Source organism: Scedosporium apiospermum (genome assembly GCF_000732125.1).
Source record: "Scedosporium apiospermum strain IHEM 14462 chromosome Unknown SEQ_SAPIO_0099, whole genome shotgun sequence".
In the NCBI taxonomy this organism is placed as follows: domain Eukaryota; kingdom Fungi; phylum Ascomycota; class Sordariomycetes; order Microascales; family Microascaceae; genus Scedosporium; species Scedosporium apiospermum.
In genome coordinates, this window is record NW_015971800.1 from 2,236,065 (window position 1) to 2,260,440 (window position 24,376).

A 24,376-nucleotide genomic window follows, 5' to 3' on the forward strand; every position below is an offset into this window, starting at 1 on the left:
TTGAATTCATGGAAAGCAGCAACCTCTCGGCATGAAACTGGATGAAATGGGCTCTTTCTGATTGAAACTTAGGACTAATACCTCGGTACTGTGTCCATTCATACATTTGTATTGTAGCCATCTATGAGTGGAAATATGTATCTGCCAACTATATTCCACAAACATGCCGCCAACCAACGCCCTACCTCACCTCGCAAGTCTAACTCTGTTTCCAAATCCCTTCTAAGGGATCTCTCTATTTAAGGGTAACAATCTCCTCAGCGCTCGTAGGATGAATAGCAACACATCGGTCAAAGTCCTTCTTCGTAGCACCCATCCTGATAGCAACACCGAATCCCTGAAGCATTTCGCCACTGCCCAAGCCCATGATATGAAGACCAACGACCTTCTCCTCGGGGCCAACGACAACAAGTTTGTAGTTGGTGGGCGCCTTGTCCTCGGGTTCCATCATGGCATAGTACATGGCGGTAAAGCTAGTCTTGTACACCTTGACATTCTCCTTTCCGTACTTCTCAATCGCCTGGGGCTCCGAGAGTCCAACGCTGCCAACCTCGGGGTGGGCGAAGACGACGGAGGGGACGTTATCGTAGTCGAGTTTCGTGGTAGCGAACTCCTCTCCGCCGAATACCCTCTCCGAGAGCCTGCGGCCAGCGGCGATGGCGACGGGAGTGAGCTCAAGCTTTCCAGTGACGTCGCCGAGAGCGTAGATGCCGTCAACGTTGGTGTTCTCGTACTCGTCCACGACAACATGTCCGGCCTCGTTCAGGTTCACGCCGGCCTTGTCTAGGCCAACATCCTGGGTCGCGGGATCCCGGCCAATGGCCCAGATGAGGTGGTCCACGTCCGACACGGAGGTCTCATTTCCGCTAGCGTCTTTGTAAGTTACGGTAAGCTTGCCGGTAGCAGAGTCTTTCTCCACCCTAGACACGTGGGTTTCCTTGTGGAGGTTGACGCCGATTCGCTCGTACTCCTTCACCACAGTTTCTTGGATCATGGGGTCGAAGTGGCGGAGGAAGGTCTTGTATCGGATGAAGAGGTGAGTCTCAGTGCCGAGAGACTGGAACATCCCGGCAAACTCGACAGCGATGTAGCCGGCACCGACAATGGCGACTTTGCCGGGGAGCTTCTCGATATCGAAGAAGCCATCACTGTTAATGCCGTACTCGGCGCCAGGGATGGATGGCGCTGGTGTAGGGTGGCCTCCCATGGCAAGAAGGATCTTCTTGGCCCGAACGACCGACTTCGCGCCGTCGTCGGTGGTAACTTCAACTTCGTTCTTGGAAAGGAGCTTTGCCCAGCCGTGGACATATTCGACACCGTCCTTTTGGAGGTTTCGCTCGTAGATCCCGTTTAGCCTCTTGATGTAAGCATCGCGCTTGTGCTTGAATGTCGTCCAGTCGAAGGGGGCCGTCTCTTGTACGGAGAATCCGTAAGCCTTCGCATGGTGTAACGTCTCGGCAATGGCAGCCGCATTGAAGGTCACCTTCTTGGGCACACAACTAGAGGACAAAAAGAAGAAACCAGTCAGTCAGCCGTCAGGGCCCTCATGTCACATTTCAATATTGAAAGTCGGTAGACGGGAAACTAAGGGGAACTCACCCGACGTTGACACAGGTTCCTCCTAGCCTCTTACCCTCGACAATCATGGTCTTTACGCCAAAGCGGGAGCTAGCCATGCGACCACACGCCAGGCCGCCGCTGCCGCCGCCAATGACAAGGAAGTCGGTTTCCGCACTGATGGGGGCCATGATGGTCGCGGAGGAGGAAAGATGTCGCGAAACTGCAGCTAGTCGCGAATGGACAACGGGTACAGGATTCGGGCGCGCAAAGGATGCTCTCGTGAGAAGTGGAAAGGATCGCATGGGGACGACTGGGAGTAGGTTCAATGTTGGAGTGCTATGGCGGGGTTTATGTATGGGCTCTGCAGCATTTTAATGCCGAGCTGCAGTTCGAACGAGGTACAAGCAATTGCGCCACTTGGGGATTTGAAATCAAGTAAAATCGGGCACTTCTTCGTCAGCATCAACCTGCGGAGCATTTTGTAAGGGCAGATTTCAAGTGGCAGTGGGACTAACAGATTCAATACGAAATAAGTTCTGTTGCTGCACCCTCGGATGCAGGAGAAATTAACTTTGGGATTTCGCTCCCATCAAATGCAAGAATTTCAAGGCATGGACAAGCACTGTCCGTGCTTCGGAGTACACTACGCCGTGAAGAGCAACCCACCCCTAGCTGTCCACAGATTGCTTGATTGATTTGATTTTCAGCAGACCATTCTGTTTTCCGTACCCTGTGGCCTGTGATGATGCCGAGAACGGTCAATGATGTACGAAGTACAGTGACGTCGGACAGTGACGTCGGAGGCTCGCATCGTTGGAAAGGGATCTCCACGGCAAGGGAGAGAAGACTTGCGCAACATCGAATTCAATTCAAATACTTCGTACCAAAGACATCAAAATCTCGATTTCTAAGCACCAACAACAGACGATTCGACTTTGACACCTTCTAATGTCGTTTCATTCGGATACGCCGCCAAGTATTTAAGATTGCAATGTCGATTGATTTATTATTCCAAATCGAACAATGATTTCGACCTTGATTTGTAAAATATCGGATTCATCGATACACCAGATCCATCTTCTTCTGATCCTTGATCCCTCAGATCGATGCGCCAGCGCCATTGAATTGAACGCGACGACGACGATGACTGCAACCACGACCATGACCATGCCCGTGCCCATGACACAGTAACATCAGGGGGTCAATGGATGTAGCGAAATAACGCCTCGTCCGCGCCGACAACGAAGAAAGAAGTATGGAAAGGACCACGCCTCCGTCGGTTGACGCGAACCTGACTCGAGGTCGACTCTGAATCCCACTTCGACGAGAAGATGGCATTTCTCCATGACTTCGCCGCAGAGCCCCATAAAGTAGGCCTTTCTCGTTCCAAACTCCGAGTCGCTCAAGTCCTGTCTTACCCACTTGTCCCGTATCGCTCCCGCCTCGCAACTCATAAATCTTGGCCTGAAGTCCCCGAGCCGACCGTCACTGGCCAGTGCCCTCCATTTGGCATCCCATGAAGACCGGCAATCCCCCAGCTGATGCCACTTTTGATATTTGATAATCCATACGTCTTGACCGTCTTCCCATTTATCATGTGGAATCACATCCATCTGGTAGTCGGTGAAGCAGATGGCGCACGATCTAAGTGACCCCGTGCCTCCGACGAATGTCCCGCGACCCGTATTGTGCCTCAGTTCCGGGATTGCTCGTTGCACTGGCAAGTGGTGGCATGTTATCAAAGTGCTTTTGATGAAAGCCTTCAGCCTACTCTCATCTCCCTTAGGTTGACTTATAATCCGAGTTTCGTGGACAAAGAGTTCGCCGTCGATTATTCGCGTGTTAAAGGATGAGTACGTAGTGATCTTGGACTTGTTTGTCCTCCTTCTCATTGGGATGTTTTGGTATTCATGCAAGGAAGGCCCATGCCCCGGCCCGTAAAGATGGCGATTCATAATGATGCGGGCTGTGTGATATTGGAAGTTGTAGCATCCGGACGGGAGCTGATCATATTGGAGGAGTTGTTTCCGGCATGCGCCATCATACGTTGGGGGGATCGATCCCCCGCGGACATTCCATGAGTGCAGTTTCCCACACACATAGCAGTAATAGAGACTCGGGACGTCTCTCTCAAGAAAAACAAGAAAAGCCTCTTTCGCTGACCACGGCAAGCCAAAGTTCTTTGGGCGAAATTTGTAAAAGGCCCGGCAGGCAAGGCAGAAGGAGACCACCGATTCTGGGGGAAGATGCTCGAGGATCATGTATATGAGCTCGGGAGGGACGTTTAGTGGGCTTGTATGTGTCTTCTTGCTCTTCTCCCCACTGGAAAGAGAGAGGATGGAGCGGAGAAGGCCTTCGAGGTTGAAGACACCCATGGTCAACGGTTGAGCAATGGATAGAATAGAATAGTGGTTTCTTCGAGAACTCATCGAGGGGGTTCGGAGAATAAAAAGTATCCGTTATTAATATGGACAACATATCTAACAAGATATAGATATCATTTCGTGTAGCCTGCGCTGAAGCGGGACTCTGCTTCTTAAGTGGGATCTACGATCAATTCCTAGCAAGCGCGGTCTAAAGGGGCTTTATACGGCCGGCTCCATGTTTACGGGGGACGAATTACACATGCTCAGAAGCTAGCATCAACTACGTAGTGGACTAAAAAAAGAGGCTATTCGCGTCCGACCTGGTTCACACCATTCTCGCGAACTACTTCGTACATCGGCATCTGAGGGACCCTGAAGGCGACTCACAAACATCTAGGAAATGGCTTTCTCGTTTGCAAACCTGATTCTTGTGTGTCGAAGACGCATGGTTCCATATTCGTATGAGGTGAATGAAATCGGCAACTTGACGTCAATTTGAACTAGGCGCTGTCAAAGGTGTCTGCGATCACGTCCGCTGACATAATCAAGGACCACCACAGGACAGAACATCCCCGATTCAACATCAGCATTTCTCCCTTTCTTTAGAAAGCTTGTGAATAAACCAGTCCGGAAACCGTGATGTTCAGACTTGGGGCGAAATGAGAATTTGATATACCGGTATCTGCTTGGCTGCCACTGGTAACGATGCCGGCACCTCTGTACATGCCGAAATGAAAATCGACAGCGACCCTTGAGAGTTCCAGAAGCCACCCGCAAAAAGTTCTCGCAAAAACACTAGCCCCGGCGCGGTGGATTAGTATCAATATGGGCGACTTTGATCTTAACTCGACCTTTATACCGGCCCTGTACAAACCGGCGGATCTTCTTCCTATCGCCAAGTATCAGCGGGAAATTCTGTACCTCGTGGAAACATTTCCCGTCCTTGTCATCGTTGGCCAGACCGGCTCGGGGAAGACAACACAGATACCCCAGTTCCTCGAAAAGGCAGGATGTTGCTCTGGTGGGAAGAGAATTGGGATTACCCAGGTAATTTTACTAGCTCTATGCATAAAGAAAAATTTCGCACGGAATCGCTGACGATGAAAATAGCCCCGGCGGGTAGCAGCTATTACTATAGCCATGAGGGTGGCCGAAGAAGTAGGCTGTGAAGTAGGAAAGGAAGTTGGATACTCGGTCCGCTTCGAAGACGCAACGTCACCATCAACCCGCATTAAGTTCCTCACCGACGGGCTTCTCATACGTGAGGCACTGATGGATCCCCTTTTGTCGGAATATTCCGTAATTATGGTCGATGAAGCGCACGAGCGATCTGTCAGTACCGACATACTCCTTGGACTGCTGAAGAAGATTTTGAAGCGCCGTCCGGACCTACGAGTGATTGTCAGCAGTGCGACAATACAAGCCAGAGATTTTTTTGATTTCTTCTCTACGCTGAAGCTTCCAGGAAAATCAGACAGCGAAAAGACGAGCAGCGACAAGAAGGAAGAGGGGGCGGAGGGTGAGGAAAGCAAAGATGAAGAGCAGGAAACTGTAGCTGCCTTGACGGTTGAGGGAAGATCGTATCCCATTGACACTTTTTACCTCGAATCTTCGACTGAGGATTATGTAAAAAGGGCGGTCGAGACTGTCATCGAGATCCATGAGAAAGAACCCGAGGGAGATATATTGGTCTTCCTTACGGGTCGAGAGGAGATTGACGACGCGATACAGGCTGTGGCTGATCATTTCGTCCAGAGTGGAGATCAAGAACAGACCCTACTTCCGCTGCCTTTATACGCAGGATTGACGGCTGAGCAACAAATGTCCGTCTTTGAGAAACCACCTGAAAATACTCGCAAAGTCATCTTCTCCACCAATATTGCGGAAGCTTCAGTTACCATAGATGGGATTGTCTATGTTGTAGACTGCGGCTTTGTCAAAATAAGGGTCTACGATCCAGACACGGGTATCGACAGTCTCGTCGTCACTCCGGCTTCAAAGGCCTCAGCTGCACAGCGCGCGGGCCGAGCAGGTCGAACGAAACCTGGCAAATGCTTCAGGCTCTACCCGGCCGAGAGTTACGATGAACTACCTGATGCGAATCCTCCCGAGATCCAACGAAGCAACCTTGCCCCGATCATTCTGCAACTAAAAGCCTTGGGAATAGACAACGTACTCCGATTCGATTACTTGAGCCCACCACCATCTCTACTCATGATCAAGGCTTTAGAGTTGCTCTATTCTTTAGGCGCGCTGGACGAATATGCCAAGTTGACACGGCCTGTAGGCATGAGGATGGCCGAACTCGCAGTCGAGCCAATGATGGCCAAAGCTCTCCTCTCCGCTCCGACGTTCGGATGCCTAAGTGAGATGCTGACAATAGCCGCCATGACAAGTCTAGGCGGCAATGTTTGGTTTTACACAGATGCCGAGAGAAAAAAGATGAATGTCGCAAGGAGCAAGTTTGCAGTAGATGAGGGAGATCATCTGACTCTCCTCAATGCCTACATAGCCTTTGTTACCGTGGGCCAGAAGCAGTCCAAATTCTGTCATGAGAACCATCTTAACTTCAAATCCATGACCAAGGCTGTCAGCGTCCGGGCGCAGCTGAAGCGTTATCTCGAGCAGTTAGGCGTGCCCCTCGAAGAGCCGCCATCCGGTATTCGACTCGATAAGGGACGCGACTTCGCCAAGGCGGCGGAGCAGATTCGACGATGTCTGACCACCGGATTCTTCGCTCATGCGGCGAGAATGCAGCCGGATGGGACATTTCAGACAGTGGGGAGTACGATGGTGCTCCATGCTCACCCGAGCTCTGTTATGTTCACGCGACAGGCGGATTGGGTTATTTTCCAAGAAATTATGGAAACGTCGACGAAGATCTTTATCAGAGATATTACCAAAATCGAAAAGGCGTGGCTCACAGAGTATGCGCCGGACTACTATCAGATCAAGGATACCAGCTTCCCAAGAGGTTGACGCGGTCACAGGGTACCTCCATTGCTGAGTAGGATCGATATCAGAATCTAGCCTGAGAAATCCATCGCATCTTCGTACGCTTTAAGGCATCCCGTCAGGTTTGGCTAAAGGCAGTCCCCGGTTCTAGATGCAAGCAACCGATGAGCGGTCAATATAGCCAATCGGGCAGAAGAGAATTCAACCGAAGGGGATGAATTTCAATCAAGAACTTTCGGTGAAAAGATTCAGGCTTGGCGGCTCTGTTGCCAATGTCTCTGGAGTCTCAGATAATCGCGGGTCGCGGAGGGGGACGATTGCACGAAAGAGATGGAATTATTGTCGGTAGAAGCTATTCTTCCAAGGTCGCTTCTTCAACACTCCTTCTTACCCTCGTTGAAGATAGCTTGAGTGATCTCTACACATTTTAGGGACAGCGAAGAATTCGTCATGAATTGCAAAATGTCCACATCACACCCACCACATTACATCAGAGTCCAAGAACGCATCCCCGCCAGAAAGCTACAGGATAGATAGTTTGGAGGAATTGCAGTATATTACCTCGTACCGACTTGGGACCCGAATTCATTGTGTTTCTCTTCGGCCTTGGAAATTAGCCTCGCTTCATGCACCTGTGGCTCATCAGCTGTACATAACGCCGCACTTAACATTACCCGCGCTTGACTCTCACTATCTAGTGACCGGAGACAATACACCAATAACATATCTTCCTCTAAAACAGACCCCATGGTATTATCAAGAAGCCCCACTAACAGGCCCTGTGACGACCACACATCTTGTTTCCTTAGTTTCAACAGGCCGAGACCATGGTCTTCCGATGTTAAGACGCATCAGCTTGGATCTGCGCTGCCCTCCAAGCAGCATAAAACCCTTCGCCTCTCCTGCCAGTCAAGGACGCGAATTCGCGGTTCCAATTCTCCGGGTCCTGGGACAAATCATCCGAGACCCCGTCCCCAGCATCCCGGTGTATCCTCACGACCCAGGAGCTGAGCCCCGCCGCTTCCTCCTCGCCGCCATCAGTTCCGGGCCAGTTTAAGAGGCATATAGTGGCCGTGAAGGTCTCTTCCCAAGTGGTATTTGTCCGGTCGTCTCCGAGCTCTGCCGTAAACGGCACGACGACCATTTGCGGAAAGTCTTTAGGCGATCCCTGAGACATGAGATACTCGACGAGACCTTCGTGCTTCTGCGTAAAAGCCTGGATAGCCGCAGTCCGGCCCTTGTTGTCGCGAAGCGCTAGATCAGCGCCGCGCTGCACAAGGACTTTCGCGGTGTACATGTGACCACGCAATGCCGCCCGATGAAGCGGCGTCTGTCCCGTCGCCGACTGGGTGTTGATGTGCGCTCCGGCATCGAGCAAGAGGCCCACGACGTCCTCGCTGCCCTCCTTAGCCGCCCTAAAGAGCAAAGCGTTCAAGTATGCCTCAGACTTGAGTTCTTCCGGAATTTGCTCCAGTGCTTCTTCGAACAGTCTAGACCAGTTCCCCGAGCATGCGTGAAGCAAGAAGCGGAATGCGATGGGCATGGAATGCTTGATCAGCATTCGGCCCCCCCTCGCCGCGAGAAACTTGGCAGCTCGGAGCCTGGCGATCCATAGATCTTCCCAGTGTCGACTTGTGCGCGGCACATTCGTGTCGTAAACGCCTACGTTGTAGCAACAGTCCAGTGGTGACTTGAGCTTCCCGTCGTCTGACCTGACTAGAACGTTCACCTTCGCCCCTCGGCCGACCAACGCCACGACGACGTCGTAATTACCGTGAAGAGCGGCAACGTGTAGCGCTGTTTCTCCCCGGTGGCGCCCTCGCATGTCCACCGCGTCTCCAGAATCGAAATGGTTGGAAAGATAGTCGAACAAAAGGCGGTTTCCCCACCTTGCCGCGTACGTCAGCGCTGTTAAGCCTGACTCTTCGCATATCACGAAGTCCGGTTTGCGGTCGTGGAAAGGGTGCTGGGGCTCAAGTAGATACTGGAGCGCTGCTAAGGAGGTGTCCTCATTTACGCATATTAAGAGGTGAAGGATGTTTACTACAGATGAAGTTGCCGAGGTAGAGTTTGCTGGTAGAGTCTTGAAGTTTGGATCTGCTCCTCTCTTCAGGAGTTCCGTGGCGAATTCGAAGGCGCCGCCTAGGACTGCCAGCATAAAAGGGGTGAGGTGTCGGTAGGACATGACACCATTCTCGTCGGTGATATCCACAGAATCGGGGTTGATTAGGTCCAGCAGTCTCCTGAATATACCGACATCAGCGCGATGGGATAAGGGGTATGTGAAGAGAAGGGGTGTCATGTCCGGCAAGGGGCAGCTTCCTATGTTATCAGCAATTCTGTCCAGCAAAATCGCCGCCGCGTCCGGGCTTATATACGAAGCTTCCGAAATGAACATTTCGGCGAGATCCCAGGATGATACCTCCCTCATTCTGCAGCTTTGATACCACAATAGATCGTCCACGAGCTGTCCTTGTCCACTTTGCAGGGCTTTTCTCAGAGGCTTGTGTAAATCGCCACGGATGAGCCCGGCTCTCCTTAATTGAACCAGAGTATACTTGAGAGCGTCTCTATACGATGGTCCGTGGAGAATCATGTGGTAATGGTGAGGAAACCCGAACATTGCGAAAGACACCCAGTCCTCCGTGATCTTCTTCTTTGCGCCGTCAAGATTCACGCTTCGCGTCGGTCCAGCGATCCGAGACGTGATCGGGCCTTCAGCGTATTCCAAGAGGAGCTTGATAACCCGCCATGAATTGTACGCAACGGCCAGGTCGAAGGGGCTCATATACTCTCCCGGAGTGGTCGGGTTCGCCCCGTTTCTTAAGAGCATCGAGACAAGATCTTCTCTTCCCTCAATGATGGCCCAGCAGAGTGGCGTCCCTTGGTACTGCTCCTGCCTATAAACGCGGCCGTCGCCAGTGTCTGATCGCTTCGCAATGCCCTCGAGGTCTGCTCCCTTGCTAACCATGATGCGAAGTAGTTTTTCCAGCAACTTCTGGTCATATACATGGATGGCCCAATGGCAAGGAGTCTGCCCATGTTGATTTGATATCCTGGGGTTGGCACCGTGGTGCAGGAGTACCTGAGCGTGATAGCCATATCCAGAGCGCATTGCCATCAACAGCGGCGTATTCCCATCCTTGTCTTTTGCGTCGATATCTGGCTTTTCCAAGTCCAGAAATTTCTCAAAGCTGTCCAAGTTAACACCGTACGCACTCGCGAAATGAAGGAGACTGCCAAGTTTCTGGTTAAGGTACATTCGCTGCCGCTGTCCCTGCAATATTGCCCTTTGTGACGGTGTAAGTCCTTGCTGCCATCGAGGGCTGATAATGGCTTCGATGACCTCTTTACCAAGCTTAGCTCCTTTAGGACCCATACTTTCTGGATAGAAGCGTTCTCTGAAGTCATCCATTGCAGTTTGAGCAGCCTCCGGCTCCAGTTCCAGAAGGTCTTGCCGCGCGATCCTAGATCCTGCAGCCGTCGCGGAGATCAGGTACTCTCGTATGCGGCCAGGATCCTGCCGAAGTTTCAACTGTCCAGCTCCGCAGAAGATGCGGTATATAACACCGCGAGCCGCTTCAGAGCCTAGCTCGGCTGCCTTCTCAAGCCAAGGCAGTGCGGTAGATAAGCTTGGGTGGTCTGAGAACCCATCAAGATGGGACAACGCGAGCTGGAAGCAGAGCTGGGACTTTTCGAGCTTGGATATTCGATCTCTCTCGATCGATGTGACGAAACGTCCAAACAGAACTTGGCGTACTTGTTGTGGCATGTCGGAGAGCATTGTATACGCGTTAGCGCCCTAGATTCACAATCAGCACAAGATACTTTTTTCTCATTTCCAACATTACTGACTCTAAATTCGTGCAACAAATTTCTTCGTCCACGATCCCCAGGTATGTCTCCGGTCTTCTGTGAACTACACACATATTTCTAGTCAGCATTGATACGCGAAAATGTGGCAAAAGCATAAGACCGGACCTATAGAAATCCTCCACGGACAAAGCGCTCAAGGCCGAATCTAGATTCCGTCTCATGGGGTCGAACTTCAATGTGTGGCTAAATGCTCTTCGTGGACAGATAACTGATGCAAGGTACAGTTCAAACTCTTCAAGCTCACTTGTACACTCCACCATATGTCTGTAGAAGTCGTAGTGATCGGCAACGGACTTGGCCGCCTCGCTTTCAATCACATCACCTATCTTTCGAGCCTCGATTTCGCCAGGGGTTAAACCAGGAAACGGGCTCCGGCCTTCAAGGCACAGTGTCCAGATCAAGAGGCCGAATGAATACACATCTGCTGCATGTTGCTCCCATGGCTCAATGCTCTTGCGCCATTCCGGAGCAGTCCAGGGCGGAGTTCCCCCCCTATAGTGGTACCCGCCCTCAATAAGTTGGACAGTAGAGCCGAAATCCGCTAGCTTCGCGACGACAGAGCCGTCCGGACGGTCGAAGACCAGGGCGTTGTCTAACTTCAAGTCCCCGTGAACTATCCCAGAGTGGTGTAGTGTGCTGAGCCCCTCACCGAGGCCTTTTCCGAGCCGGAGCCGTTCCAATGGGGTAGTGTTATTGTCGGACAAGTACTCGCGTAGAGTGCCGTGGGATGCAAACTCGAGGAGCAAAACGGGAACGATCTGATAGCGCCCTTCGACAGCACTTAACCTAGCCCATGAGAAACCTAGTAGGTCAATGATGTTCGGATGATCAAGAATCGGCGGATGAGAGAGTGCCTGGATCTCCAGCTTAATCGCCTGCAGATTCTCGCGGGAGATCCCTCCGCCTTTGCGCGCCGGATCAAGCCTAGGGTATTTGGCCACCATTTGCCTATTGTGGTTGGGTTGGTCTAGCTTCCGGACTTGGAAGAAGGTTCCTGTAGCGATGGGGTGGCTGTTAATGCTGTTGAACAGCCCAGGAACCGCATAATCGATCTTGGATGAGGATGGTAGAAGCTTGATGCCGTTGATGAGTTGAAGAAGTTCTGCGAGGCCATCTTCGGTTTCATCGTCGTCTTGCGACACCGGCTCGGGTTCCTCAGCTCTCGATGGTGCGCTGCTGCCTTCCCCATGGTCATGGATTGCCAATTTCGAACTGAACAAGTCCTGCAGTATTGCGGCCTGTACTCCCTCGTTGCGATCCATGATTGTTGGGTGTGATAACTGATGCCTGGAATCGGTACATGAAACTTCACAATTCGATTTGGCCTAGTGCTCGCGATGGCAGACTCGACGACCGACCTCGTGTCGCACTCCGTAACACAGGCAAGGCTGCGGAGGCCACGGTGTGTGTCGGAACAATGTAAGAGAGGGGAAGGAAACGTTAAAGACATCGTCGCTACCTGCTTTTGGACAGATATTGGACGCCACCTAGCCTCCGTCCCTTCCAATGAGATTTCGAGGCCAACCACCCTGGCAGAGGCAACATTTCCGGTACCGGTAATCCCTCCACCTCTGCTGCCTTGCCGATATTTCCCATCTCCGAATACAGATATGCCTTGAGCAGGCTGTGGTGATTGCGCATTGTTTCGTCGCCCAGGTGAGTTGTCAACAGCCCAGGTTCTCATATCGCGTAAGTATATGAGACCGCCTAAGACAGCCAAGCCTTTCCGTAGATTTGCTCACAAACCACCCGAAGGCTGATCACAGCTTCTCATTTGTTGGCAATGTCGATTTCCAGCGCCTCGCCAACTATCTTCGAAGCCGTGGTCAATGGGGACATTGAAGCAACCAAAGACGCGATCGACCCACGACGGCTGGAGCTGCGGAGAGATTCTAATGGTGACACGGCTCTACATCTAGCCGCACGACACGGATATGGCGATATCGCTAGACTACTTCTACAGCACGGGTCGAGTCCACGGTCCAAAAATCGTAAGGGGGAGACACCCTTGCATGAGGCTGCCAGATCTGACGCAATCGATGTCGCCAAGACTCTCTTAGAGGCGGGGGCGTCCCTTGATGTCGAGTCCAGCCAGTCTAAGACATGTCTTGAAGTTGCAATAGCCCACAAGAGCGCCGGGGCTATCACCCTACTCCTTGAGGCGGCGTCTCCCGGCGCCATCTGGCATGGTCTGAGAAGAGCGGCTCTACGACAAAGCGTGGGCCAGGTCCTAGCGATATTAGACGCGCATATCGACCCAGCCCTTGGAGAGGACAGAGGGGAGCTCCTTCTAGTAGCAGCCTACCAAGGCGACGCCGCAGCTGCTCGATATCTCCTTGAACATGGTGCGAGCCCTAATGTGACCGACCACAACGGGGCAACTCCGCTACATCTCGCCGCATCTCTCGGCCACGCTGATATCGTGAAGGACCTTATCAATGCCGGCGCTGATATCGACGCTAAGGACACGCGTGGTGGCGGCACACCGCTCTTTGCAGCAATCCAAGGACAGAAAATGAACGTGGTAAAGATGTTGCTGGACGCTGGAGTCGCCACGGATGTCGTTATTCGGAAGGGGAGGCTTCGCAGAGATCTCGTTCACATTACTGCTCAAGACGAGAGTCCTGAGATTCTGCAGCTACTACTCGACCGAGGGCTGAACCCAAGGACTTTAGATGAGGCAGGTGCGACGGCTGCCATTCACGCTGCGGGGAACGGACATCTAAAGACCCTTAAAGTACTGCATGCCGCAGGTTGCGACATTCTCGCGCCGTCTCGGGATGGAACAACACCGCTTCTACGCGCCGCACTTGGTGGCCACACGGAAACTGTTTCTTGGTTGCTCGACCATGGGGCGGACATTAACGCTTCTAATTCAGACGGAGCCACAAGTTTGAATGCCGCTATCCAGAATCAACACGTAGATACCGTCCAGTTGTTATGCACAAGGGGAGCTAAGATCACCGAATCACATATTCAAAAAGCCTTCGGCCGCAGAGGCGCTGAGATAGCTGCCATTCTCTTTTCCTCTGGCGCTGCCATTTCTACTCCGAGCAAGGGATGGCAAGCGGCTGTCCTAGAGATGGCTGTGAGGAACGGTAATGCGGCTCTTGCGAGAGAGCTGGTGACGCGGGGGCAATCAATCAACGGGCTCTCCAAAAAGGACAAGCTGGAGTTTCTTTTCAACGCAATCCGGGAGCAGTATGCAGACTGCGTCGAGATATTTTTAGAACAGTGCGACGACAGGAGCCTGGCAAAGGAAGTGAGCCTCATTACCCCTCTCCACCTCGCCGCCGAGGTGGGCAATCTCGCTATCTTCAACATGTTAGCCGAGGGTGGATTCTCCATAAACCCCCGAACCCAGTACGGTCAGACGGTCCTGCACTTAGCAGCGCTCCGAGGATGTGTAGAGATCATCAAGGAGCTTCGGAGGTCTATCAGTTCCGAGAACCAAGACCGGAACGGCAACACGCCGCTCCACTGGGCCGCATCGACCGGCCATGAGGGCGCCGTTCGGGCGCTACTTAGTCAAGGCGCCAGCGTACGCGCCAAGAACGACTACGGCCTCACTCCACTGCACCTGGCCTGCGGCGAAGGACACGTAGCTGTCGCGGAAGCCTTACTCGAAGCCGGGGCTGTCCCATCCGCGACATCGCTCAGCTTGTCCAACGCTTTGCATATTGCCTCGCAGAAGTCTGATGAGATCGTGGAGAAGCTCTTGGCGACGGGGAGGGTTGACGTCAACGCGACCCAGTCTATGGGTAAGACGGCACTGTTGCTGGCTGCGACTCGGGCGATTGCTGTCATGCTGTTGGACCACGGCGCGAACCTGTCCGCTATGTCTTCCGATGGGTTGAATGCGTTGTGCACGGCGGCGAAAGCTGGGAACACGGACTTGTTCACATATTTGTTCCCCAAGTTTGACGACTGGCTAGACTGCGAGGAGAACCAGGTCAAGCTTTGGCGTCTCGTGTGTCAGGGTGGCAGCGCGGATATCTTCAGATTTCTGAGAGCAACCCGGATTCAGCTCCACGATCTGGACCATAGCGTATTGCTATCTCTTCTAGCTGAAGCATCGGCAAATCCGAAGGACTATATTCTCTTGAACTTGATCGAAGCGCTTCTAGACGTAGGATTATTGCAAGATCTCAACCTTGCCTATCGAATTCTCTTGGTGGCCGTCGAGGCGAAGTGCTTAGAAGCTGCGAGGAGTCTGGGATCTCTGAAGGGGATATACGACGTTGTTTTTCGTGGGTCGTCTCCTCTTGAACTAGCTAAGAAAGGTGATGATGAGGATCTTGTTGAAGCACTCCTCGAGACCGGAGCCGAGTGAATCTAAGCCACAGACCTCATGATACGAAGATTTCGGCTTGGAATATTTCATAAATATCATAATGTATTCTGCGGACGGTTTCACAGGGAATAAGGAGTCCTCCTGTGTATACCCAAGAAATGCCGAACGCCTACATGATGTCAAACAGACGCTTCTCGCTAGAGATTTCCTCTTGATTACGACACGCTCCCCAACTCCCGCGCAACTTTCCAAAAGAATACCTCGTGAACATTCGACGGCTCATCGCCTTCATCCTCAGCCTCCTTCCACATCTCGTCTTCATCTATGCACTGCAGGACGGCGCGCTGATACGCCTTGCCCATGAAGTGCGCCAGGTAGCCTTCACAAGCATTTCTTATGGCACGTCTAAACTCCTGAGCGTCTTGATTCTCCTGTTTAAAGTAGTAAATGCTCTGCCACATGCCGATTTCGAAGAGGACTAGCCCGAGAGAGTAAATGTCATGACGTTTTTCGTAGCGTTTGTGCGTGTCAGTGCGGAGCTCCGGGTGTTGGTAGAGATCGAACTGGCTCCCGACTTGTCGCACATCAATCGTTTCTGAGGACTTGTCCGACGTCCTCCCCAGACCGAACCCGACCAGGACTGGGTGCGATACCATAAGCCCGTCCGGGCCATGAAAGAAGAGGATATTATTGCTATTGAAGCATTTGTGCAGCCAGCTGATGCTGTGAAGTCTTAGAAGGCCTTCCGCTAAAAGCTTGGCGAGATTGTACCTCTCTTCCAAGGAGGGCAGGATGGGTATCCTATGCGGCCGTTTCGGTGCGTTCGGGTGGCGAGGAAGCAGGCAAAGGAGAGTCCGCGGTTGTTTTATCGGGTCGGCTTCATCGGGTGGCCGGTAGAGGATGAAGAACTTGGAGCTAGTTACCCGGACGTAGCCTTCACACATGGGCAGGTAGAGATCACTTGGGCGAGCCGCGTCCTTAAGGAGATAGCTGAGTCGACTTATACGAGCGTTGAGAAGCTCCAGCGTGTCTTGGTTCGCGATTGTGCTGAAATCAACAATCTCGACCACCACGCGGTAGGCCTCGGCGTTGGAATCTTGGCCTGTATGCAATATGAATAGGGTAAGTTAACAGAAGAGGGCAGATAGCACGGAAGCAGGAAGCACTTGCCAGAATGAAGGCTTGTAAGACGATAGTCGACAGAAGCAGGTGTGTTCTCTCCGAGCTGTGGTAACCGGAATAAATCCAACGGCGCAGCGACCGGTCCGATGTCTCTGTCGAATTCTGGTCCTGTTTCTAGTTTTTCCCTCTTCATACCGCAGCACACGTAAATGTCCTGGTAGATGCTACCACTAATGCTACGTGATGCCTTTCCAACACTCTCCAACTCCTTTTGATCATTTAAGTGGCCCAATACCCTCACTTGCGTCATCATGCTGTGAGCTTGCTGGTGCTGCAGCGGCAAAATATCGCGTAGGCCATCGTTCCAATACCTCAGTTGTTGAACCAAGTCTTCTAGCTTTGCCATGTCGCTATCCTCACTGAATAGGCTCCAACCGAAGCGCAATTTACGGAGCTTTCCTGTTTCCTTGCCCAGACGGAGCTTGAGCCTACTCGACGCAGCAGCAGCCTGCTCTACGCCGGGCTTAAAACTCACGGAAGTAGGGAGGGAGAACTTGTGCTGTCGCGTTGCGGGCAGCGGGATGGCCTGCTGGGTAGGGAGGTTTGGCTGCGTGGCACCCGCGCCGACCGGCTCATCAAGCTTGTCAGCTATCCGGTTCTTCTCTAGGAGTTCCCGGATCTCAGCCAGGACTGTCTGAATCTGCGCTACGATCTCGTGAGCTTTCGCCGCGGTCTGGAGCAGGTAGTGGGATCTAGAGCTAGCCTGGTGGGTTGTCTGCGCTGAAGCGGTGCTTGCTGGCTCTGACCTATCCTCGATTTCAAGGTAACCGCTTTGCTCCGCCCAGGTCTCAAAGCGAAAGTACTCGAACGATATTTTTGCAGTAAGAGCCTCTGTTTAGACATCAGGCACGAGGAACATGGCTTTATTGAGCACCCAGCTACACATACCGGCTACCGCGCCAAAGGACTGCATCGCGGCAATGTGGCGATAGACGATGATAATCTGGCCCACCAAAGTGGTGGCATTGACCAAGGTGCCGAACACATCCATTATTTTAGGCGTACCTGCACTTTGCGGAGTTCACGTCTACGGAGGAGACAGGATGTGCTCCAGGCGGCTGTCTTCAGCATCTGCGGGGGCGCGAGAGAAACCGTCAATTGGTGTACTCCGTACTTGTAAGCCTCATTCTGAGCGGTCTTCTCTTAACGCCGTTCGTTGGCTGCAATCAATTTCCAACATTGAAATCCCTATCCTGATGACTAAAATATTACCTCGACTTAAAATCATAATAATAGTGCCTGGTTCATTAGGCGAAAATATCAATACATCGGATGAAAATGTGTGGTTGATGCAGGAGATTGCGCCGAGCTATGGATCCGCCTCCTGACGAAGAAGATCAAGGAGCTCAAGATAGAGTTGGAGTTGACGAAATTTTGGCGACTCCTTCATATGTAACCCAAGAATGTTCGTTTTGTTTCGGCAGGGAACCAGGTATTACAAGACACAACATACCCCTCTCAATTTTGGCTCCCGTCATTCAGATCCTGAATCGATGAGCGGAAGCTAGTTGTGCATCATGCGAACCATGGTTTGCGTGATTATTGCATCGACGACCACAGATTCGAGGCCAGCGCGTGGCGGAAACTGGTCAATGATAGCGCGTCTTATCACGGCCTTGGACGGTGCAGAGGGCGGGAGACTTGCTTCTCTCGAAGAAAGCCATGCCCCTACTGTTGATGCGATGCTGTCAGTGGTGGCTCGAGTTGTGATCAGATATCTGTCATCGGACGGAGAGGCTGATCAACAAAAAAACACCTCCACATGCCGTGGTGGAGGGCATATCCACAATAAGATGCACTAAAATGGAGGATGTGCATTAAGATGCGAAGCTTTTGATCCGCTAACGATTCCCGGCAGGGCTCTCATCTCCGATGAACAAAATTTTGTGCTCTCGCCGCATATCTCGACTTGCGGGTCCGCTTTGCGTGCGCAAGACTTTTCAAAATTATTCTCAAAGTCCTGCTGAGAAGAGAATTTTTATCCCTGCCCGGGAGATTGGGACGACCTAACTGACGTGGCGAAGAAGGATTCCGATTCCTTTGTAGTTTTCTGTAAGTTGTACGAAGACAGCATTCCTCGTGACCAAGGGAGAGTTGAGGTCCGATCCTTACATATCTGGTCCCACGTTAGGCGCGACGCCTCAAAATTGTGTAAGTGAATGCCATTGCTACTTGAGACTCCGATTTGTTGCTTCAGTGCGTACTTTGAAGGTGAAGCCAAGAGACTGCTCCTGTGTCTCAAATCGACGAGAGGAGCGTGGAATATTATTATTAAAGGACTGAAGGTGACAAGACCATCGATTGTCATTGCAAGTCTGACCAGGTTTGCCCTTGTCGCTGTTATCTCCGATCATACCTAAACTGGAAACTCACGAGAATAGGGGAGGCGTGGAACAGCGAGAACAAAGTGGTGTTTCTCTGGAGTAGTGTACTTGGGAGTACCTTGAAGCTGTATCAGGAATGTGCTAGTGAATATGTATTGGAAGGTCACTAGTCTGACAGTCGAGATCATCCTTAGACCTCAAGTGATCCACAGACATTCCAGCGGTACGAAGTACAGGGTATTAGCAGCCTTGGTGATGGTTGGACAGCGCGAACGGGCCAATGAGAACGCAGTCTTACTCCACTGTGATGTCGTGTACCTGAATTGGTTCTCCCACTTGTAGTCTGTTCCTGCATGGCTGCGCCTTCTGCCGAATTAGGGCCTCCACTCGCCTAATCCAAGTCATTTCCCGTTGATGAAAGGGGTCAAGATGGCTAAAAGTACTTCACTTACAGAGCGAAACAGCTGGGCTCTGGGGTACCATGTCCTACGTGGTACTCCTATCTTTTGATTAGCTTCCTCCTAGAGATCCTGTAATCCACGACTCCAGGTACTCGGGTGCACTGCGGCCCTCCTCAAGGTCCTTCCTTCTCCTGGGATGGTCCCCTTAGATGCCCAAAAGACTGGGGGCCACCAGGCGAGGAAGCGGTGATTCCAAGGTTGTATCGTCAAAAAGTACTCACGCACTGAGGTTTTACTGCACTAGACGGGTAGTCTATACAAAGCCCGGACACGGCACGGTACAATGTATAAACGCTGAAACCCCGCTAAATCCACCGTACCTAATACCTCGATGTCAAAGTAGTCTAGTGTACATGCCACTTCCATCCCAGCCAATGCAGCGATTAGACGCCCCGAATAACACTCACTGTCACTTCCACTAAGAGCCAGAAATGCATGGTCCGACTCCTTTGGGAAAGGGGAGGTTGCCTTTTCTTCTCTCCTCACCTTCTCTCTTCCTTCTCACCTTCTTTCCATGTAATCGTCAACTCGTTTTCCGTCTTCGCCTTTTTCAAGATTGTTGCGCCCTTCCTCGTCGGTGGGCTAGTCACTCCTTTTCGTATATTGTGTTTTCCATTCATTCGCTCCTTCATTGTTTCGGTCCCCCGCGTGCTCGGCTTCGGCTCCTGGCATGTCATTCTAACAAAGTCATTCTTTTCTCACTCACGTTTAGAAAGCCAGGCGTCTCCTCGATTGCACCAGCACCGAACGTGTCACTCTTTTATCTTTGCGTTTTAACAGTTCCCGCCGACGTCTGACAGGATCGACCGCTTCTGCACCTTCTCACTGCACGGCACGAGATTTGCGTTCTGTTTCCAGAAACACGGAACCAACTGGTCGATCAGTCGGCTATTGTTGACAAGAGTCGCCGGAATTTAGACGAATTAACAATCGCCGACGAACGAGAGTTGAAATTTACGGAAGACGGGCGGAAGAAGAGAAGAATCTGCAGTGGTGTGTGATTGTGAATCCCTCGGAGAAGAACCAGGACGACACGATTAGTGTTTATTCTACGAGAAGAGGCAACCCTCGGAAATCTCTCAACTGCTAGTCAACCGGAGCCTTGAAGGTCATGATATCAACCCATTTCGCTCAGTAAAACGCACCGACAAATCCTCGACCTTTCGACTGACAAAGGAGGCTGGGACCTTTTTCCTACTAATTACTGCACCACAGCAACACCTCTATCGGATTACTACTTTTGCGAGGGCGTTATGATGGAGCCGTTCTCGACGAATGGAAGGACCCATACCCTGGGGCCCAGGATTCCCATGAATCCTGAGCCTCTCAAGGCGGTCAGGTCTCCTTCCTCCGCCTGGACTATGGATATTCCTTCTCGAATAGTGGGACGATCGGAATCGACCTGTACCTCGGAAAATGCCAATATGTGCGAGAAGCCTGTTGGCTCCCAGTCGCTTACTCTGCCCATTGTCCTTGGTATTGTGTAAGTAACGACCGAGACTCTCTGTTCGCACAAAAAAATCCGCTAATTCCCAACTAGCATTCCCATCGTTGGCATCACTATCGTCTTGTTCTTTCTTCATCGCAGGAATGTCGCCAAATTCAGGAAGGAGGAGCAGGATGACCCCAATAAAGAGTTGGACTTTGGCTTTGGCGATAAGAAGCAAAGCTTGCGTCGGAGCATCTTCGGTCTTGGAGATAAAAATCCCAACCACAAGCATCAGCTCTCCATGGATATGAACATGTCGACTCCGTATTTGCTTCCCCCTCAGTTGCAAACCTCCCGAGAGTCTTTGCATTCGCTTGCCCGCTCGATCCAGAATTCAGAGGATCCTTACCGCCCCGTTGCGCAGTATGCCGGCAGCGAGGTTGGGTCGTTGCGGTCTGTTCATCGTGGCCCCGGAGGTGAATTGGCTTCTATTTATAGCGGCTCTACTCGATCTGGTGGTACGCGGGATTTGGCTCCCCAACGTCAGAACTCGCTCCCGCGTCCGCCACCTCCCACGGCGGATCCTTTCCAGCGTCAAGCAATGCCGGGCTCGGACGATGGAATGTCCCCAACTTCGCTCTCATCCCCCGATCCTTTCAAGCCGGCACTTGGTTCTGCACTCTCTCGAAAGCCTTCAGTTCCCTACCCCGACGAGAAATTGCCCATTGATGAGCCGAACAAGGCTGAAATGCCCGATCCTGAGAAGTCTGCTGTAGTGTCGCCTACCCTGCCGAAGATTGATCTTGGGTTCCCCTTGCAGGGAAGCCAGAGCCCTCCCGCCGGGTCTTTTGTCACACCCATGTCCGCCACTATCGAAACTGTCGATCCGCACTCGAACTCGCACGATTCGTTCCCCCATGCCAACATGAATGAGAGGCAAGATATGGGCGACTCCCATGCTAACGTTGGCATCGCCCACTCGTCACCTCCCCCACAGCTAGCAACACCGTATGACCCGTCTCCGCAAGTACATGCAACACCCGCCTACAACGACAGCCAAGCCTACAGCGCCTATAATCCCAGCCAGGACAATCACCAAGACGGATATGTAGACTACGACTATGACGAACCACGCGGTCGCACCGCTCATCGAGACATGGATGATGCCCAGCGCGGAAGTCAATTTTTGACTGCTCCCAATATGGAGAACAAGAGACTCTCTGTTGGCTTCCGCCCGCTCCCTCCGGATGACATTATGGACACCGAGGATCCCGAATATCGCGCCAATCGAATTCGTTCCTTCTACAAGGAATACTTCGATGACGGCAGCGCTGCTAATCGGCCGCCTGTTCCTGAACTCCCCGCCCAGATCCCCGAGCGGCGAGTGGGTACTCCCAACCAGCAACCTCCTCGCCAGGCTCAGTCCAATGAGTACTACGAGGATTATGATGGTGCCTATCTCGAAAACACATTCTTCGACCCGGGAACGAATTCGTTCGTCATGCCATATGCGCAGCCTGTGCATCGCCGTGCGATGACGCCTCCTCCTCGAGCTCCCCGTCATCGTGGTCCTCCACCAAGAGCTGTCCACGGCTCCATTGGTGGCATGAGCATGCAGAGTGGCCGACCTCCCTTCCGCCCCGGTTCTGCCACCTCCAGCCGCTATGGTCCTCGACCTGGATCGTCTGCATCCGCGCGCCTTCCCAGGGGCAAGCCAATGCCTCCCCCGACCGCGCTCACCACTCTGCCCAACCCCGCCAAGCTAGGAGATGACACTTTTGCCCTCCTGAATGCCACGGATTTCGCGCCCCCTGATAATTTCAAAGACCATGTCGCAGGACGCTCTCAAAGCCCGGCTCCCGAGCGGCGCCCCTACCAGCTGAATGTCCCGATTCACTCCCCTCTGGCTAGCTCTCATGACGACTTAGCCGTCATCCCAAGCCCGTAAGCTACCACCCCCTCTTCCTCTTATCCTGAAAGCGTTGACTAACACGACGATACGTAGGCATCTCTTGCGAAAGTCTGGAACATTCACCGGCCTAGACTTCGCCCCTCCGCGACGATTCAAGGACAATGGTGACGTCATGAGTGACGCGGGTAGCATTAGGAGCTACCGAAGCAACAGAAGCGGCATCTCTGCCGCCAACAATTACGCGATCCGAAACGGAGCAGGTCGAGTAAGCCGGTTACCGGGTGACACAGTGTTTACCCAAGCACAGTTGGCAGACCAGCTCAAACCCTCGTGGACTATGCGCCCTTAACGAAACACCACTCGCTTTCGATTTTCCTACAGTCAATCACGCATTCGCTCCTGGAACCCAATTCAAGCATCGATGCCTTGGGACGTGCGACCCGCGACCCGCAACCCCGATGTCTTGGAATGTTGAACCACCGGAATGCCAGGTGCTCCGGGTGTTGCCGAACAATACACTACAGGGAATGAACTTTTCTTTTGCGCATCAGCGTTTATTTTTATGACCTCTCGCTGCCTCGAGAGCAGTAATGTCTTTTGTTTATTACATATATATTCTGGCGCGTTTTTGCATTTTTGGGGGTGTTTCATGTCGCCTTCTTTTCTTTGCGGCTCTGCTGGACTATTACAGTCATGACAAGTCAATTGGGAACGCATCGGTTTGCATATAAATATGTTTTGCTATACACGCACGCACACAAACAAGCACGAGAACACAAATGTATATGCACTCATGTATATTTATATATATATATATCAACATATATATATGTATTCAAGGCAAGTGTCAAATGGGTTGTGGAGGAACAGTCAATGGTGCGAGGAAGATGGAGAAGCGGTATCCGTCTGCTAGTTGGACGTGATTTTTTTTACATATACATTTGAGAAGGCATCAATTAGATTTGGGAAATGGGTTTCTAGTTCGGAAAGAAGACAGAAGAAGAAAAACTCCGTAGATGGAGGCCAAAAGATACTATTCTATATGCTCCTCGTGGCCTAAAGTTGGCGATTCCGTGTGATCGAAACTCAGCGATGTGGCTCCCGGCATGAGAGCCATCACTCTTAAGGGAGCATGTACGATGCATCACATCACCTCAGCACAGCCATCTCAAATTTGGCTATATTTGAGGGCCGGTGTCTAGATCTGGAAGGTTGATACCGCTGTCCTAAAAGCAGTGTGGACGGAGTAGCCAGAGGCAGAGCAGAGCGTGGGGCTTAACGTCTCTCTCCGTAGGTTTTCCTGGCTTCAAAACATTGAAAGCAGGCGGGGACAACTGGTATGCAGACGAGGGAACTCTACTTCGTGGTTTCCTGGAGATGGACCGGTGGGGCTTGAGATCTAGACGAGGAGGATCGCTTGCGAAGACTACTTCTTGGGCGGGGCACGACAGGATCTTCAGATGTCCAGTTTGAAGGTTAAAGTGACCGCGATGCGATCCAATTGGTTCTTGGTGGTTTTTGGCCTGTTGAGACTTATGTGATCGCCTTGGCCAAGTTCAACTTGAGAGTGCAGTTTCCCTGCTCAATTCTGTACTACGAAGGAGACTAGTCGCAAGCTGAGGCATGAAGTTAATATCAGGTATTAAGAAAACACGAGATCGAGAGATATTGGTCGTATCTAGGCGTGGCGAGCTTCAGAGCATATGGCTAGCGTGAGGCTACAGCCGTCTACTGCATGCACGATGGGTTGGTAGCCCAGATACGAGGACGGAGGCGAATCTGTTCGTTTTTGCTGATAGATGTTGTCTTCTCAATGTACTCAGTAGGCATGGTAATTACCGGTTTCCTACGAAGTTGGATGCGCCGCTGAGTGATAGTAGGGATGGGATTATCAACGGGCTCAGACTGATCTGCTGTGATTCACGGCAAGATCAGATGGGCTCGGCCAATTGGTAAGATGGACATCTTTCGGCAGAACAGGATCGACGGCACGATCCGGAGAAGCGAAGTCCTATGG

At 52.0% G+C, this 24,376-nt stretch overlaps 5 protein-coding genes and 1 pseudogene across 5 annotated transcripts; 3 read left to right on the forward strand and 3 right to left on the reverse strand.

The window, feature by feature from the left end:
- Window positions 1–235: 235 nt before the first annotated feature.
- Window positions 236–1,748, reverse strand: SAPIO_CDS6039 (Glutathione reductase; the record flags this gene model as incomplete). The annotated part of the gene is made up of 2 exons (XM_016788236.1): window positions 236–1,499; window positions 1,600–1,748. 2 exons carry the CDS (start codon window positions 1,746–1,748, stop codon window positions 236–238), a joined length of 1,413 nt encoding a protein of 470 aa, XP_016642552.1.
- Window positions 1,749–4,751: 3,003 nt separating this feature from the next.
- Window positions 4,752–6,905, forward strand: SAPIO_CDS6040 (putative ATP-dependent RNA helicase DHX35; the record flags this gene model as incomplete). The annotated part of the gene is made up of 2 exons (XM_016788237.1): window positions 4,752–4,973; window positions 5,037–6,905. 2 exons carry the CDS (start codon window positions 4,752–4,754, stop codon window positions 6,903–6,905), a joined length of 2,091 nt encoding a protein of 696 aa, XP_016642553.1.
- Window positions 6,906–7,722: 817 nt separating this feature from the next.
- On the reverse strand, window positions 7,723–12,019 carry SAPIO_CDS6041 (uncharacterized protein; the record flags this gene model as incomplete). The annotated part of the gene is made up of 3 exons (XM_016788238.1): window positions 7,723–10,683; window positions 10,737–10,800; window positions 10,863–12,019. 3 exons carry the CDS (start codon window positions 12,017–12,019, stop codon window positions 7,723–7,725), a joined length of 4,182 nt encoding a protein of 1,393 aa, XP_016642554.1.
- A 521-nt stretch (window positions 12,020–12,540) lies between these two features.
- Window positions 12,541–15,090, forward strand: SAPIO_CDS6042 (annotated as a pseudogene; the record flags this gene model as incomplete).
- A 176-nt stretch (window positions 15,091–15,266) lies between these two features.
- Window positions 15,267–17,224, reverse strand: SAPIO_CDS6043 (uncharacterized protein; the record flags this gene model as incomplete). Its single annotated transcript, XM_016788239.1, has 3 exons — window positions 15,267–16,153; window positions 16,243–17,064; window positions 17,122–17,224. 3 exons carry the CDS (start codon window positions 17,222–17,224, stop codon window positions 15,267–15,269), a joined length of 1,812 nt encoding a protein of 603 aa, XP_016642555.1.
- Window positions 17,225–20,442: 3,218 nt separating this feature from the next.
- On the forward strand, window positions 20,443–22,708 carry SAPIO_CDS6044 (uncharacterized protein; the record flags this gene model as incomplete). The annotated part of the gene is made up of 3 exons (XM_016788240.1): window positions 20,443–20,501; window positions 20,559–22,391; window positions 22,453–22,708. 3 exons carry the CDS (start codon window positions 20,443–20,445, stop codon window positions 22,706–22,708), a joined length of 2,148 nt encoding a protein of 715 aa, XP_016642556.1.
- Between the last annotated feature and the right edge of the window lie 1,668 nt (window positions 22,709–24,376).